At 41.6% G+C, this 14325-nt stretch overlaps 1 protein-coding gene across 1 annotated transcript in view; it reads left to right on the top strand.

Moving 5' to 3' along the window:
• The window catches only part of DOP1B (DOP1 leucine zipper like protein B), a 111017-nt gene extending 100343 nt beyond the window's left edge, over nt 1-10674 (top strand). The window contains exons 33-37 of the mRNA XM_060010327.1: nt 5245-5381; nt 6404-6459; nt 6684-6845; nt 8365-8494; nt 9000-10674. Coding sequence (XP_059866310.1) covers nt 5245-5381; nt 6404-6459; nt 6684-6845; nt 8365-8494; nt 9000-9251 — 737 coding nt within the window. The 3' untranslated portion in view covers nt 9252-10674. The remainder of the gene's footprint in view (nt 1-5244; nt 5382-6403; nt 6460-6683; nt 6846-8364; nt 8495-8999) is intronic.
• The last annotated feature ends 3651 nt before the right edge of the window (nt 10675-14325 follow it).

Raw genomic sequence — 14325 nt, 5'->3', positions numbered from 1 at the left:
GCGCTAACCCCTGGAAACAGCTGATCTGTTCTCCATCACTTTAATGTTATATAAATGGAATCATACATCATACGTATTATGTAAATGTCACCTTTTGAGATTAGCTTTTTTCGTTTAGTACAGTGCTTTTGAGATCCATCCAAAGGCGAGTGGGGTATGTTCATGGGTGTATAAAGAGTTTGATCTTTTTTAATGAGTACTAACACTCCATTTTATGGGTGTACCTCAGTTCATTTATCCATTTACCTGACGGACATCTGGGTTGTTCTAGTTTTTGGTTATTAGGAATAAAGCCTAGGGGCTTCCCTGGTAGCGCAGTGGTTAAGAATCCGCCCGCCAATGCAGGGGACACGGGTTCGAGCCGTGGTCCAGGAAGATCCCACATGCCATGGAGCAACTAAGCCCGTGTGCCACAACTACTGAGCCTGCGCTCTAGAGCCCGTGAGCCACAACTACTGAGCCCGCGTGCCTAGAGCCTGTGCTCCACAACAAGAGAAGCCACCACAATGAGAAGCCCGCGCACCGCAACAAAGACCCAGTGCAGCCAAAAATAAGATAAATGAAATAAATAAATTAAAAAAAAAAAAAAGAAAGCAAGCCTCTGGCGATCCAGTGGTTAGGACTCTGTGCTTTCACTGCAGAGGGCCCAGGTTCAGTCCCTGGTCAGGGAACTAAGATCCTGCAAGCTGGGATAAATGCACAAGGGTTTGTTTACTGGATTCTATGGTAAACGTGTGTTTAACTTTATAAGAAACGGCCGAACTGTTTTCCAGAGTGGACGTACCATTTTGCATTCCCATTTAAACAGTAATTCAAATGTCATTATCCTTTTTTTTTTAACATTTTTATTTTTTAATATTTATTTATTTATTTGGTTGCACTGGGTCTTAGTTGCGGCAGGTGGTCTCCTTTTAGTTGCAGCTCGCCGACTCCTTAGTTGCGGCACATGGGCTTCTTAGTTGTGTCTTGTGAGCTCTTAGTTGCATCATGTATGTGGTATCTAGTTCCCTGTCCAGGGATCAAACCCGGGCCCCCTGCATTGGGAACGTGGAGTCTTAACCACTCAGCCACCAGGGAAGTCCCTCGTTATCCTTTTGATGTCTTTAGAGATACCCCTTCTTTCATTCCTGATATTGGTAATTTGCTTTCTCTCTTTTTTGGTCAGTCTTTCTAGAGGTTTATCACTTTTCTTGTTCTTTTCGAATAACCACATTTTAATTTGATTTTTCTACATTATTTTTGTTTGTTTTGTTTCCAGTTTCATTTATTTCTGCTTTTTATTATGCCCTTCTTTGTCCTTGCTTTGGTTTTATTTTGTTCTTTTTCTGGTCTCGTGAGGTAGAGGCTTGGATTATAGATTTGAGTGTTTTCTTCTTTTATAATGTAAGCATTTAGTGCTATAAATTTCCCTCTCAGCAATACTTTAACTCCATCCCACAAAATCGGGTATATTGTAATTTTCATTCATTTCTTTATATTTTTTATTTCCTTTGATACTTCTTCACCCCATATCTAATTTAGAAGTTTGTTAATTTCCAAGTGTTTCTGGTTATCTTTCTGTTATTAGTTTCCAGTTTGATTCCATTATGGTCAGAGAACATTCTTTTTAGGATTTAAATTTGTTGAAGTTCGGTTATATCATGGGTCGTAAAGCAGTCTTGGTGAATGTTCCACGAGCACGTAATGAGATGTATTCTGCTGGTGTTGAGTGGAGTGTCCTACAAGTGTTTATTAGATCCTGTTGGCTGAGGTATTGCTCAGTTCTTCTATATCCTTACTGACTGTTTTCCTAGGAGTTCTATCAGTCATGGGATAGGGATGTTGAAGTTCAGCTACAGTTGTCAGTACTTATTCTTCTTTGAGTTCCGGCAGTTCTTTCTTCAAGTATTTTACACCTCTGTTGTTTGGTGCACAGACATTTAGGAATGTTATATCTTCTTGTTGAACTGACCTTACCACTGTGTAATGTCCCTCTTTGACCCTGGTACTTTCCTTTGCTCTGAAGTCTATTCTGTCCTATATTAATAGCGCCACTCCAGCTTTCTTAAAATGTTTGCATATTGTATCTTTTTCCATCCTTTTACCTTTAAGCTACTTATATTGTTATATATTTTTAAGTAGTTTTATCTTTTTTTAAAATTTATTTATTTCATTTATTTTTGGTTGTGTTGGGTCTTTGTTGCTGCGCGAGCTTTCTCTAGTTGCGGCGAGCGGGGACTACTCTTTGTTGTGGTGCGCGGGCTTCTCATTGTGGTGGCTTCTCTTGTTGCAGAGCACGGGCTCTAGGTGTGCGGACTTCAGTAGTTGTGGCACGCGGGCTCAGTAGTTGTGGTTCGCGGGCTCTAGAGCGCAGGCTCAGTAGTTGTGGCACACGGGCTTAGTTGCTCCGCAGCATGTGGGATCTTCCTGGACCAGGGCTCGAACCCGTGTCCCCTGCATTGGCAGGTGGATTCGTAACCACTGCGCCACCAGGGAAGCCATATTGTTATATTTGAAGTGAGTTTTGTGTAAGATAGCATACAACTGGGTCATTCCTTTTATCCATTCAGCCAATCTCTTTTAATTGACATGTCATGTCAGGATATATTATGCCATTTTATTTATTTTCTGTTTGTTCCTTTTCATTCATTTTGTTTCCCTTTTCCTATTTTCCTGAGGTTACTTGAACATTTTTTTGGCATTCCATTTTGATTTATTTAAAGTGGTTTGGGGGTATATCTCTTTATATAGCTTTTTGCAGTGGTTGCTCTAGGGATTACAGTGAACATAGAATATACATACTTACTGTGGCCTACTAATATCAATATTTTACCACCATTTGCTTTTCTCTTCTCCCATATGATATAGTTGTCTGAAATACTATATTTACATACTAGAACCAAAGGAGATAGAGATACACTTTTTGCTTTCACTGTCCAACATAAATACTCAAGAGGAAAGGATATTATTTATACTCATTTATTTACCCTTTCTATTGCTCTTTAGTCATTCCTGTTGTTCCATGTTTCCTACCATTATCATTTCCTTTCTGTCTGAAGAACATCATTTAGCCATTCTTTTAGTGCAAATCTGTTGGCACTGTTCTCCTTCATTGAGCCTTTTTTTTTTTTCACCTTCATTCATCTTGGTTTGGTTTGGTTGTTGTTGTTTTTTTTTCTTTCACCTTTATTCTGGAAGGATGTTTTCATTGGAAATAGAAAAATTCTGGGTTGAAGTTCTTTTCTTTCAGCACTTGAAAATGGCAACTTCTTTCTGACTCTATGGTTTCTAAGGAGAAATCTGCTATTATTCGAATTATTCTCCCTTTTAGGTAATGTATAATTTCCCTCTGATTGCTATCAAGATTTTTTTCTTTGTCTTTAGTTTTCAGAAGTTTGATTATGTGACTGAACATGATTTCTTTGGTTTTATCCCTTTTAGAGTTCACTCAGCTTGTTTTATTTGTAGATATATGTCTTTCACCACATTTGGAAAGTTTTCAGTCATTATTTTTAAAATATTTTTCCAACCTATACTCTTTTTTCTCTTTTTCTGTGATTCCAGTGCACAAATGTTAGCTCTTTTGTTGTCCCACTGGTCTATGAGACTCTGTTCATTTTTTTTTTCTGATATTTTCTCTCTCCTTTGTTCAGCTCACATAATTTCTATTGATTGTGTCCTGAATTCCCCTCTTCCTCTGTCATCTCCATTCTGCTACTGAGCTCAACAGTAAGTTTTTCTATCTTGGTGATTCTAGTTTTTAGTTCTAAAATTTCTATTTGACTTTTCTTTGTATCTTGTATTTTTTTGCTGACGCTTTCTATTTCTTATTTGTTTCAAGCGTCCATAATTGGTTATTAGAGTATTTTTAGATAGCGGCTTTAAAATCCTTTTCCAATAATTCCAACCTCTGTATTATCTCTGCATTGGTGTCTTTTGGGTATCTTTTCTCATTCAAGTTGAGACTTTTGGCATTCCAGGTTACATTCTTTTCAATTGCCTAAGCTGCAATAAAATAAAAAATTTAAAAACCACATGGAACCCACTTCCAGGTCATTCCTTAAGTCCCAAGGTTCCTACCCAGTCCTGCCATGTTTCCTTCACCTCTTTTCTGATAGTTGGTTTATGTTTTTTTGTTCAAGGTTTTTGTTTGTTTATTTGTTTGCAGTTAGATAAATAGGATGTATTATACTTACTCCATCTTGTCCAGAACCAAAAGCACAAACCACTCTTTAAAAATGCCAACCTGTTTGTCAAGTGTCTGATCTATGCACGATCCTTCATTTGGTCAGAGTATTTTTAAAGGCAAGAAGTAAAAACCCACTTAAGGGCTTCCCTGGTGGTGCAGTGGTTGAGAGTCCGCCTGCCAATGCAGGGGACACGAGTTTGTGCCCCGGTCCGGGAAGATCCCACATGCCTCAGAGCGGCTGAGCCCGTGAGCCATGGCTGCTGAGCCTGCGTGTCCAGAGCCTGTGCTCCGCAACAGGAGAGGCCACAGCAGTGAGACATCCACGTATCGCAAAAACAAAACAAAACTCATTTAAGCTACCTCAAGTAAAGAGAAGTTTATTACTAATTTACTACAGCGAATCTTAAGCGGCATGACCATAGTTCAGCTATTTCCTGTGGCAATTTGTCATCGTCCTAAGAAACCTCAAATTATGGGAAAAAATCACATTCTGCAAACAGTTATTTCAGTGGAGAAGTGGGGAAGACTGTTAGGGACTAGAGAGTTTACTTTTTTTTCTTTTTCCTGCAGGAATTAAAAGTTTTTGTCATGGTCCTCAAATCTAAACTTTACTGAATAATTCTATTTTATTCACGCACTTCACTTGCCACTCCTCACCCCCAAAATATAGTGTCATCTGCCAACCAATCTATATGATCTCATAGTTCCCTCACTCACCAAAGACTCTTCAGTGTCTGTGTCTCATGTTTCATATTCTTAGAAGAATAATTACATGTTTATTGATCACACACTGGATTTCTGGCTTGAGCCAGAAGTTGTTGCCTTTCTACTCAGCTGCAGCAGGGGAATAAGAGGAACTTGATTCACTTCTTTAGCAAAAGCCACAAACTGCTGTGCCTCGCAAAGAACAGTGCTGGGGGCAAACACGGGGCACAGAACCATTCTCCCAACACCCATCTCCTGTATGAGGTTCTCGTCAAATGTCAAAGCAATTGCAATTTTATTATTCCTCTTTGTCTAGTGAGAAACTCCAAACTGCCTATTTGTGTGACATCTCTAAAATCTTCTTTCCTTAGAACGCCTGACAGACAATCTCAGAGTTGGACAGACATCCATAGCTGCTGCTCAGATGTTTCTTTTTTTCAGAGTTTTGCTGCTAAGAATATCTGCTCAACATTTGACTTCACTGTGGCCAATAATGGTCTCTGAATTGGTAAGTGCAAATATTTTACTCTTGAAAGCAAAATTGGAGCTTTTAGAAATGCTTTTTCAGGAATAATATTTCATATATATCTAATTTTATCTGCAAAATTTTCAATCAAGTTGGTAGGGCATAGTCAGCTCTTGCTTAAATAGAGATATTTTATCCTATAATTCTAGTTGCTCTCTCAACGTCAGTTATTCCAATTAATCTGTACAGTTTGATATTATTTGCTTTTTTTTTGGCCATGCCACGTGGCTTTCGGGATCTTAGTTCCATGACCAGGACATGGCAGTGAAAGTGCTGAGTCCTAACCACTGGACCACCAGGGAACTCCCTATTTGCTATTTTTTAAACTGTTTTTTTTCCTCCAGTTTTATTGAGATATGTGTCCTATAGCAGTGTGTGAGTTTAAGGTGTACAACTTGATTTGACTGAAGTATATCATGAAATGATTATCACAGTAAGTTTAGTTAACGTCCATGACAAGGGATTGAACCCATGGCCCCTGCATTGGAAGCACGGAGTCTTAACCACTGGACCACCAGGGAAGTTCCTTGTATTATTTTTTTAGATTCCACTTATAAGGGAGATCATACAGTATTTGCCTTTCTCTTCTTATTTCACTTAGTATAATGCCCCCAAGGTCCTTCCATGTTGCTGGAAATGGTAGGATTCCTCCTTTTCGTGGCTGAATAATATTCCATTGTGTATATATAAAACAATTTCTTTATCTATTTAGCTGTTGGTGGACATTTAGGTTGTTTCCATGTCTTGACTACTGCAAATAATGCTGCCTAGATTATTTGCTTTTTTTTGTTACTGAGTTGTATGAGTTCTTTATATATTTTGGATATTACCCTATCAGATATTTGGTTTGCAGATATTTTTTTCCATTTCATAGGTTGTCTTTTCATTTTTTTGATTGTTTCTTTTGCTTTATTTGCTATTTTTTATGGACATATAAATTTTAAACATTAAGCTAGGTTTACTCTCTCTCAAATAGTAACTTGAATTCACATTTTTTTTTAAAGATTCAGACATTCATACAGCTTGAAGAAGATCTGAAAGAGGACGATGAATCATTGAGGTGAGTAGTACAGCAGTCTGCACACATATATGAAGGTTAATGGACATCACCTTAAGACGCAGGGCTATCTAACACTAAATACTGTTTTCCTGAAGTAGTTGTGAAGGGACCAGCTATTCTGACCATTTCTTAAAAGGAAAACCTTCTTATGGACATTGCATAGGCAAAAGGACCACGGCAGATGTGAATGAATTTATAACAAGAGTTTCTTTGCAAATTTACAGAAACAGCAACAAAATCAACAGAATAAAAGTTTCAGTCTCTGATGGAAATGAGCCCTCGATGGGGGAGATACCCCAGAGTGAACTTATCCTATACTTATCAGCTTGCAAATTCTTGGACACAGCACTTTCTTTTCCACCTGACAAGATGCCGCTATTTCAGATGTAAGTCAGAGAAGACCACGTGTCTTCTTTGAAGCAGATGACTTTCTTTCCTCTTGAGCACTTTCACGTGTTCTTTCCTGTACAATATATAAGACACCGCAGCGTGGGTTGCTAGTGGCCGAGGAGCCTGCTCAGAATACCAAGTTTCACATTACTTGCAACATCTGTGTTTTGGGGAATTTGGCTCACAGTAGTGTTTATGTACGGGTTTCTCTTTCTCTGTGTGTGTGTGTGTGTGTGTGTGTGTGTGTGTGTGTGTGTGTGTGTGTGTGTTTAGGTGGGTTTTGCTATTGGGTTCTTATAAAACAGAGTCACCCACTGGTGATCCTCACTGGGTTTGTATAATTTTTTTGTCTCTTTGTTTTTAATTAAATAAATGGAACTTGCCGTCTCCGATTGGCTCTGCCCTTGTGGGCTCACATTTCCTGTGGGCTTAACACAGCTGCTCATTTGTCTAATTTCATGCCTGGCCCCAGATGCCACTTCTCTCTGTCCTATTTCCCCTACAGAGTGAAATCATGTAGAAATGTTTGTGCTTAGAAACACTAAGTGAAGGAAGCCAATCTGAAATGGCTACATACTGTCTGATTCCGACTATATGATGATCTATAAAAAGCAAGACTGTGGAGACAGTAAACAGCTGAGTGTGTGCCAGGCGGGAGGGGAGGGCGAGGCAGAGCACAGAGGATTTTTAGGGCAGTGAAACTACTTCGTATGATACATGTCATTGCACACTTGTCCGAGCCTATAGAAGTTACGGCACCAAGAGCGAACCCTAAGGTGAACTCTGGACTTCGGGTGATGATGTTGAGTCAGTGTCAGTGCATCGATTGTAACAAATGTACCCCTCTGGTGGGTGTGTTGGTAGTCAGGGAGGCTGTGCACGGCAGAGCAGGCCCCAGGGCAAGTGGGAAACCTCTGTACTCTCTGCTCAATTTGGGGTGAACCTAAAACTGCTCTAAAAAAGAAAGTTTTTTTTTTTTTAAGTGAGTTCCAATGACATGAGTATGCACAGCAGCATTAATCATAATAGGCAAAAGGTAGAGAAATGCCCATCAGTTGACAAGTGGATAAATAACATGTGGTGTATCCGTACAATTAAATATTCTACAATACAAAGAAATGAAGTACCGACACATGCCACAGCACAGATGAACCTTGACGATATTAAGTGAAAGAAGCCAGGCACAAACGACCATGTATTATGTGATTCCATTTATATGAAATGTCCAGTATAAAAAAATCTGTACAGACAGAAAATAGATGAGTGGTTGCCTAGATCAAAGGGGTGTAGTGGATTGAGGGGTGAGGGCTAATGGGAACAGGGATTCTGTTTGGGGTTATGAAAATATCCTAAAATTGATTATGGTGGTGGACGTACAGTTCTGTGAATATACCAAAAGCTATTGATTTGTACACGTTAAACCGGTGAATGTGACTTACATCTCAGTAAAACTGTTTCTAACTCTTTAGGTGGGCTCCAAGCCAGCATGCCTGACCTCCGATTTCTTTCCTCCAGTTACAGGTGGGCATTTGTTCCAGAAGTAGACACAGAGGGCCCTGCCTTCCCGTCGGATCTAGAGGAGAATCACCAAGAATGCAAACCCCACACTGTCAGGATTCTCGAACTTCTAAAATTAAAATATGGGGTAAATGTTTTCCTTTTTAACAGTTATATTTGTGGCAGAGGGGAGAAAGGCTAGGCAGTGAGTGAAGTACTTCATGTGCTATTTGATTTTAATGATTTTGAACAGTTTTCAGAATGCCTCCTAACTGAATGTTCAGACTTGGAGATGGTATATATAAATTTCATCTTTGTTTTAGCATGTATATGTCACTTTCTCATCCCAGTTGCTAAGGGGTAAAGCCTCCTGGGTGACACAGTCCTGTAGAAGTAGTCTTGCCCACAGAGTTCCTCTGTGACTCAGAGGAAGAGCCTGCCGGAGAGGTGACAGTGGCCCCAGCGGGGTGGGCTCAGGGTGAAATCCTGGTGGAAGATGGCAGCTGAAGACCTAGGATTTGAGTTGATGCTGCTACCATCAGCGCTGACAGTGAATTTCATAAAGGACCCATCTCTTAGCTTTCACCGCCTGCACGTGCCTCGCGTGCATCTCTAACCCTTAGCAAAGCCACGTCGTTGTGGGTTTTTTGCAGGATATCAGCAGCTCCGATGAGATCGCCATGAAGAGCGAGTTCCCTCTTCTGCGCCAGCATTCTCTTTCCACCATTAGGCAACTGATGCCATTCTTCAAGACTCTGAATTGTGCCTTTAAAACCCAAAGTAAACTGCCTACTGACACCCGGGGGCCTCTACTTGTGGAGTCGCCCGTCGCAGATAGCTCAAGGGTCTTGAAGCAACTGGAAGAATGTGTTGAATACGATTTTTTGGAACATCTGGAATGTTAACCTTGTAAGCCAGAACTTGTTTAATCCATTTACTGAGACTTCGAGAAAAAACAGGATATATTCAAAACAAAAAAGGAGCCAGGATAGTGCTTTTAAACAAGTGTGTCTCAGTTTTGAAAGTAAATTTCAGATCATTTTTCTGGTGGGCACCAAAATACACCTCCCTGAACGCCATGTAATATTTTTGGATCTGATTTTATGTTTCTTCCTCAATTTATGTAAAGAAATAAAATTAATATATCATCTAGTGGTGGCACAACATTTGTGATATAAAGTAAAGGATGAAGAGACTGGAGAGTTGTTTTCTTTGTTGCAGATGTATGGGTCTGTGTCAGTACACCTCTCTAAGAATCTTGTTGACTATTATTTTAACCTTTCTCACATATGTCCCTTTAAACATTTATTTTGGTACCACATTTTAAAATGAAAATGTATTATTTTCTGAAAATACTAATTGCCCGTTACCATCGACTATTCAGAGGTGTGAGCTTGCAGATATCTCATTGTATTTAACTCATGCCCGTTAAAATCACATGTTCACACTCTTCTGCTGGGTAAGAAATATATAGTTTTCAAAGGTCTGACAGCTGTAACCTTAGTTATGGCACCACGGTGTGCCTGGCCAGCACTTTCCATTTAACATAAAGCAGTCAGCGTGGTCATGGAGCCTCTAATGCCTGAAACTATTGTCAGGGAAACTCACTCTTTGGACTCTTCCATAGTACTCTGTCATTTCTGGGATCTCTTTACCTCTCTGCAGACATTGCTGTTGATGAAAATAATCCCTTCCTAGGCACAGACTCCTCCAGGCTGGCAGCGTGTCATCCCACTCTTTTCGAGGCTCTTTGTCTCATGCCAACTTCCTTATTTAGACTCCCTCTTGGTGCCCATCCTCTGAAGTGAGCACCCTCACTCTGCGCCAGTGCGCGGGGCTTGCCTGCCAGACCTGCCTAGCTCATGTCCCCTTTTCAGCCACCAGGGCGTCGTTCCATGACCTCATTTTCCGGGCCAGATGATGCAAACTGTCCTACCTAATGTGTGCTCTCAGATCCATCCTTTCTATAGACAAGGGTGTTTGGGAACTTGACCAACATTACTGGTTAAGTTTCTCCTAACATTCTACTACGTATTAGTTTGTGAACACTGCAGAAGCAATTTGTGTCACTAGCCCCAAGATAGGATATGGGGAGCACAGAACCACTTGGTTCCCTAAATAAGGGCTAAAAGTAAGAATCAAAAAGCACCACCATATATGGGTATTCATACAAATATGTGTTAAAAATTACATGGAGGGACTTCCCTGGCGGTCCAGCGGTTAAGACTCCTTGCTTCCATTGCAGGGAGCGCGGGTTTGATCCCTGGTTGGGGAGCTAAGGTCCCTCATGCCGTGTGGCACAGCCAAAAAAAAATAATAAAAAAAATAAATAATTACATGGAAACTATGTTGTTTTTGTGTGTGTTGGGGGGGTATCTTTAAAATCATTTGCAAGTTTGGTCACTAAAATGTTAAATATTGAAGTGTAGAATTGTGAATTCAGTGTAACTTATATGATGATTTCCCTATAATTCAGGTTGTGAGGAGATAACCATATGCTGATTAATAGTTAACATCAAGGTGGGTACATATGATCACGTATCAAAATTGACAACAGAACTAATAGCTTATTTATATCATCAGTAGCTATTATGCCATGAAAGGTCGTTCTTGTATCTGTACCTAGATTTACAAATTTTGTTTTTTCTTTTTTTCCTCTCCAGTATCTAGAACAGCTTAATGGTCTCGGTCAATACCATATAAAATTTAATCATTATTTATTAATAGAAATCTTAAAAGAGATTTAATAGTACATCTCTGTTTATCATAGAACACTAGGAAAGAAGTCTTATAAATGTGATGTATAGCTAAGTCTTTTGTCCGTGTACACACCACAGTGGGTGAGGGCATAGGCTCTGAATTCAATTTGGGTTTGTTATTCAGCTTTACCCACATGCTAGGCTGGACATATACTTTGTTCCTCAGTTTTCTCATCTATACAATAGAAATATCGACTGTAACTACCCCTCAGGGTTATAGCAACTAACCCTCTCTGTGCTCCCGCTGTGGTTTCTATAGTTGTTTTTTTTCACTTGACTTTTTTGGGGGGGTCTTTTATGTCTTTTTTCTCTTTTAACTTTTTGTTTTATATTGGAGTATAGTTGATTGACAATGTTGTCTTAGTTTTAAAAGAGAAAATGGAGATTTTTTTTTTTTTAAGTGTGAGGAAAAGCAAAATCAACAGTTCTTTTTTGCCTTCCTACTTGCAAGACGACCGCTGTGACTCATTTCCTCTCAGAAGAAGTTAAGCCGTGTGTCCAACCCAAGGACCAAAGTGCCACTTCTCTGGGGGCAAGCAGTGTGCTGGGTCCCGTGCTCTAACAAAGCAGACTTTGGAACGCACGGAGCTACAGGAGGGTGTGGTGGGGACGTAGCCCTTAGGAGCGGGTATGAATGGCCGTCACCCCTGGAGTGCTTCCCAGGAGCCAGGCATTGTGCTGAGCGCGTCACATGGGTGATTTCCTAACCCCCGTGAAAGGTAGGGACTGTTCCTCAGTTCTCCAAAGTCTGCAGAGCCAGGAACCGAAGCCTAGGTCTGTCTTGCTCTAGAGCACTATGTTCTCAAGCCCAGGGCTGAGAAGTTTAAACAGGAAAACCCTGCAAGGGCTGCTGCCGCGTGGTGCCGGGTGGGAGACAGCTTCTGAGGACACCCCGCCCAGCGGGCTTCCTGCTGAAACAGCTCCTCCCAGAGCCTCAGCACAGAGCAGGTGGCTCCTGCCTCTCAAGGGGTGGTGAGGTGTTTTAAAGCAGAACAAGCCTTATTTTCCAGCATTTGTGTTATGCCCAGTTAAATTAGAAGTAGAAGTAGCTGGATTCATCGAGATGGTTGATGAAGACTGTAATTAGAAGCTTTGAACAACAACCTGGGAGACCAGACAAAATCTGGCCTTTGGAATTAAATTGAGGTAAGACAATGCCTTCTGCCAGGTATCATTTGCAGTTTAGTAGGACACACAAACCCATGAACATGGAAAAGTAACACCATCAAAGAAGAGTCCACCCATTCTACACTAAGGGGCAACTGGACGTTGTGAGAATCACTACGTAGTACCTTACCATGCTTACATGTTTTGTTAAGTTGTGTAGTCATCATTCCATAAGCTGAATTCCATCATCTGCAATCGGACTTTGTGCTGTCTCTGAAGTTGAGTGAAGAGACCCCCTCCAACCTTTTTTCAGGATGGTTATGGGGACCCGGCAGTTAGAAATCTCAGTTGTGGTTAGAATCCAGCAAAGCAACTTTACTTAACAGGGGTCCTCTCTCTGGTGTGTGCACAGAATCATCCAGAGAGCTTGCTAACTTGCAGAAGGCTTAGCCTCCGCCCCAGAAAGTCTGAAACAGTAAGTGGGGTGACATTCGGGAATCTGCCTGTGTAATAAGTTATCTTTGATGCTAGTGCTTTCTGGACCACTCTTGGAGAAACACTAGTTTGCAGAGCCACGAGTTCACAGAGATGATGGCTTGGATGGAAATGAGGAAACCCGCAGGGCGGAGGCTTGTCTGCTTACTTCTCATCCTATACGGATAGCTCTTTCCAAGTGGTCCTGCATCTAAATCAATAAGCCTACCTTTAAGCCAAGGCAGAAATGGACTTTAAAATAGGATCTAGGGGGCTTCCCTGGTGGCGCAGTGGTTGGGAGTCCGCCTGCCAATGCAGGGGACACGGGTTCGTGCCCCGGTCTGGGAAGATCCCACATGCCGCGGAGCAGCTGGGCCCGTGAGCCATGGCTGCTGAGCCTGCGCGTCCGGAGCCTGTGCTCCGCAACAGGAGAGCCCACAACAGTGAGAGGCCCACGTACCGAAAAAGAAAAAAGAAAAAGAAAAAGAAGTTGCTTAACATTTTACCCTAAATTGAAATTGTAATTATGACTCTTGGGGCCTGATGGGATTTTCTATCCTCCTGAAGGCCTCAGCTACCTCTCCTGTCTCCTCCACTCAGGGTTTCTCATCTCCTGCATTTCTTTTTTTTTTTTTAAATATAAATCTATTTATTTATTTTTTGGCTGCTTTGGGTCTTCGTTGCTGTGTGCAGGCTTTCTCTAGTTGCGGCGAGCAGGGGCTACTCTTTGTGGCAGTGCGGGGGCTTCTCATTGCAGTGGCTTCTCGTTGCAGAGCACGACCTCTAGGCACGCAGGCTCCAGTAGCTGTGGCACACGGGCTCAGGAGTTGTGGCTCACGGGCTCAGTAGTTGTGGCTCACGGGCTCTAGAGGGAAGGCTCGGTAGTTGTGGCACATGGGCTTAGTTGTGGCGCACGGGCTTAGTTGCTCTGCAGCATGTGGGATCTTCCTGGATCAGAGCCCGAACCCGTGTTCCCTGCATTGGCAGGCAGATTCTTAACTACTGCGCCACCAGGGAAGTCCCTCTCCTGCATTTCTTACATATGTTGTTTCATCCACTTGATACTATTTTCTCCTTCTCTTTCACCTGGCGAAGTCCTACTCAAGTCGTTTGTTGGTTTATTTACAAATATATGGGAGCCCGTCTTTGAGATCCAAACTCCCTGGCCTTGCTTCTTTCTATACCTCACAGCGAGGCACTTTCCCAGTGTGGCCCTATGAAAGCACTGAATAACGTAGTAGCCCATCACTGGTCCAAGGTAAGTGCCCTTTTGTGGGAAAGACAGAGCCTGTATCTTCAGTTCCTTCGGTGTCTGACATCGATGAGCAGCCAGCAAATAGCTAAATGAAAAACATAAATGTTGATTTATCTGCCCAAGGTGGTGCTGGAAGGAAGAAGAAAGGGGAGGAAAACAAAGTTTGAATGAATGGATTTGTAGGATTAGGCAGTGTGGGCTCAGGGAACAGTGGGTTTTCCCCCAATCTTGGCCTCTCCGTCACTCTAAGAATCCCCTCCCTGAGACTCATGTGGTTTCCCTGATGACCACTTGGGACACGTGAGGTGTTCTGCTTGGCGTGCTTTCCCCACTCTGTCCTGCTGTTCCCAGCACTGCCTGATTACATAGCCCAACCCATCTGAA

Source organism: Delphinus delphis, chromosome 4, assembly GCF_949987515.2.
Source record: "Delphinus delphis chromosome 4, mDelDel1.2, whole genome shotgun sequence".
Lineage (NCBI taxonomy): Eukaryota > Metazoa > Chordata > Mammalia > Artiodactyla > Delphinidae > Delphinus > Delphinus delphis.
The sequence above is the reverse complement of the archived record's forward strand: the minus strand, read 5'-3'. Positions and strand labels throughout refer to the sequence as shown.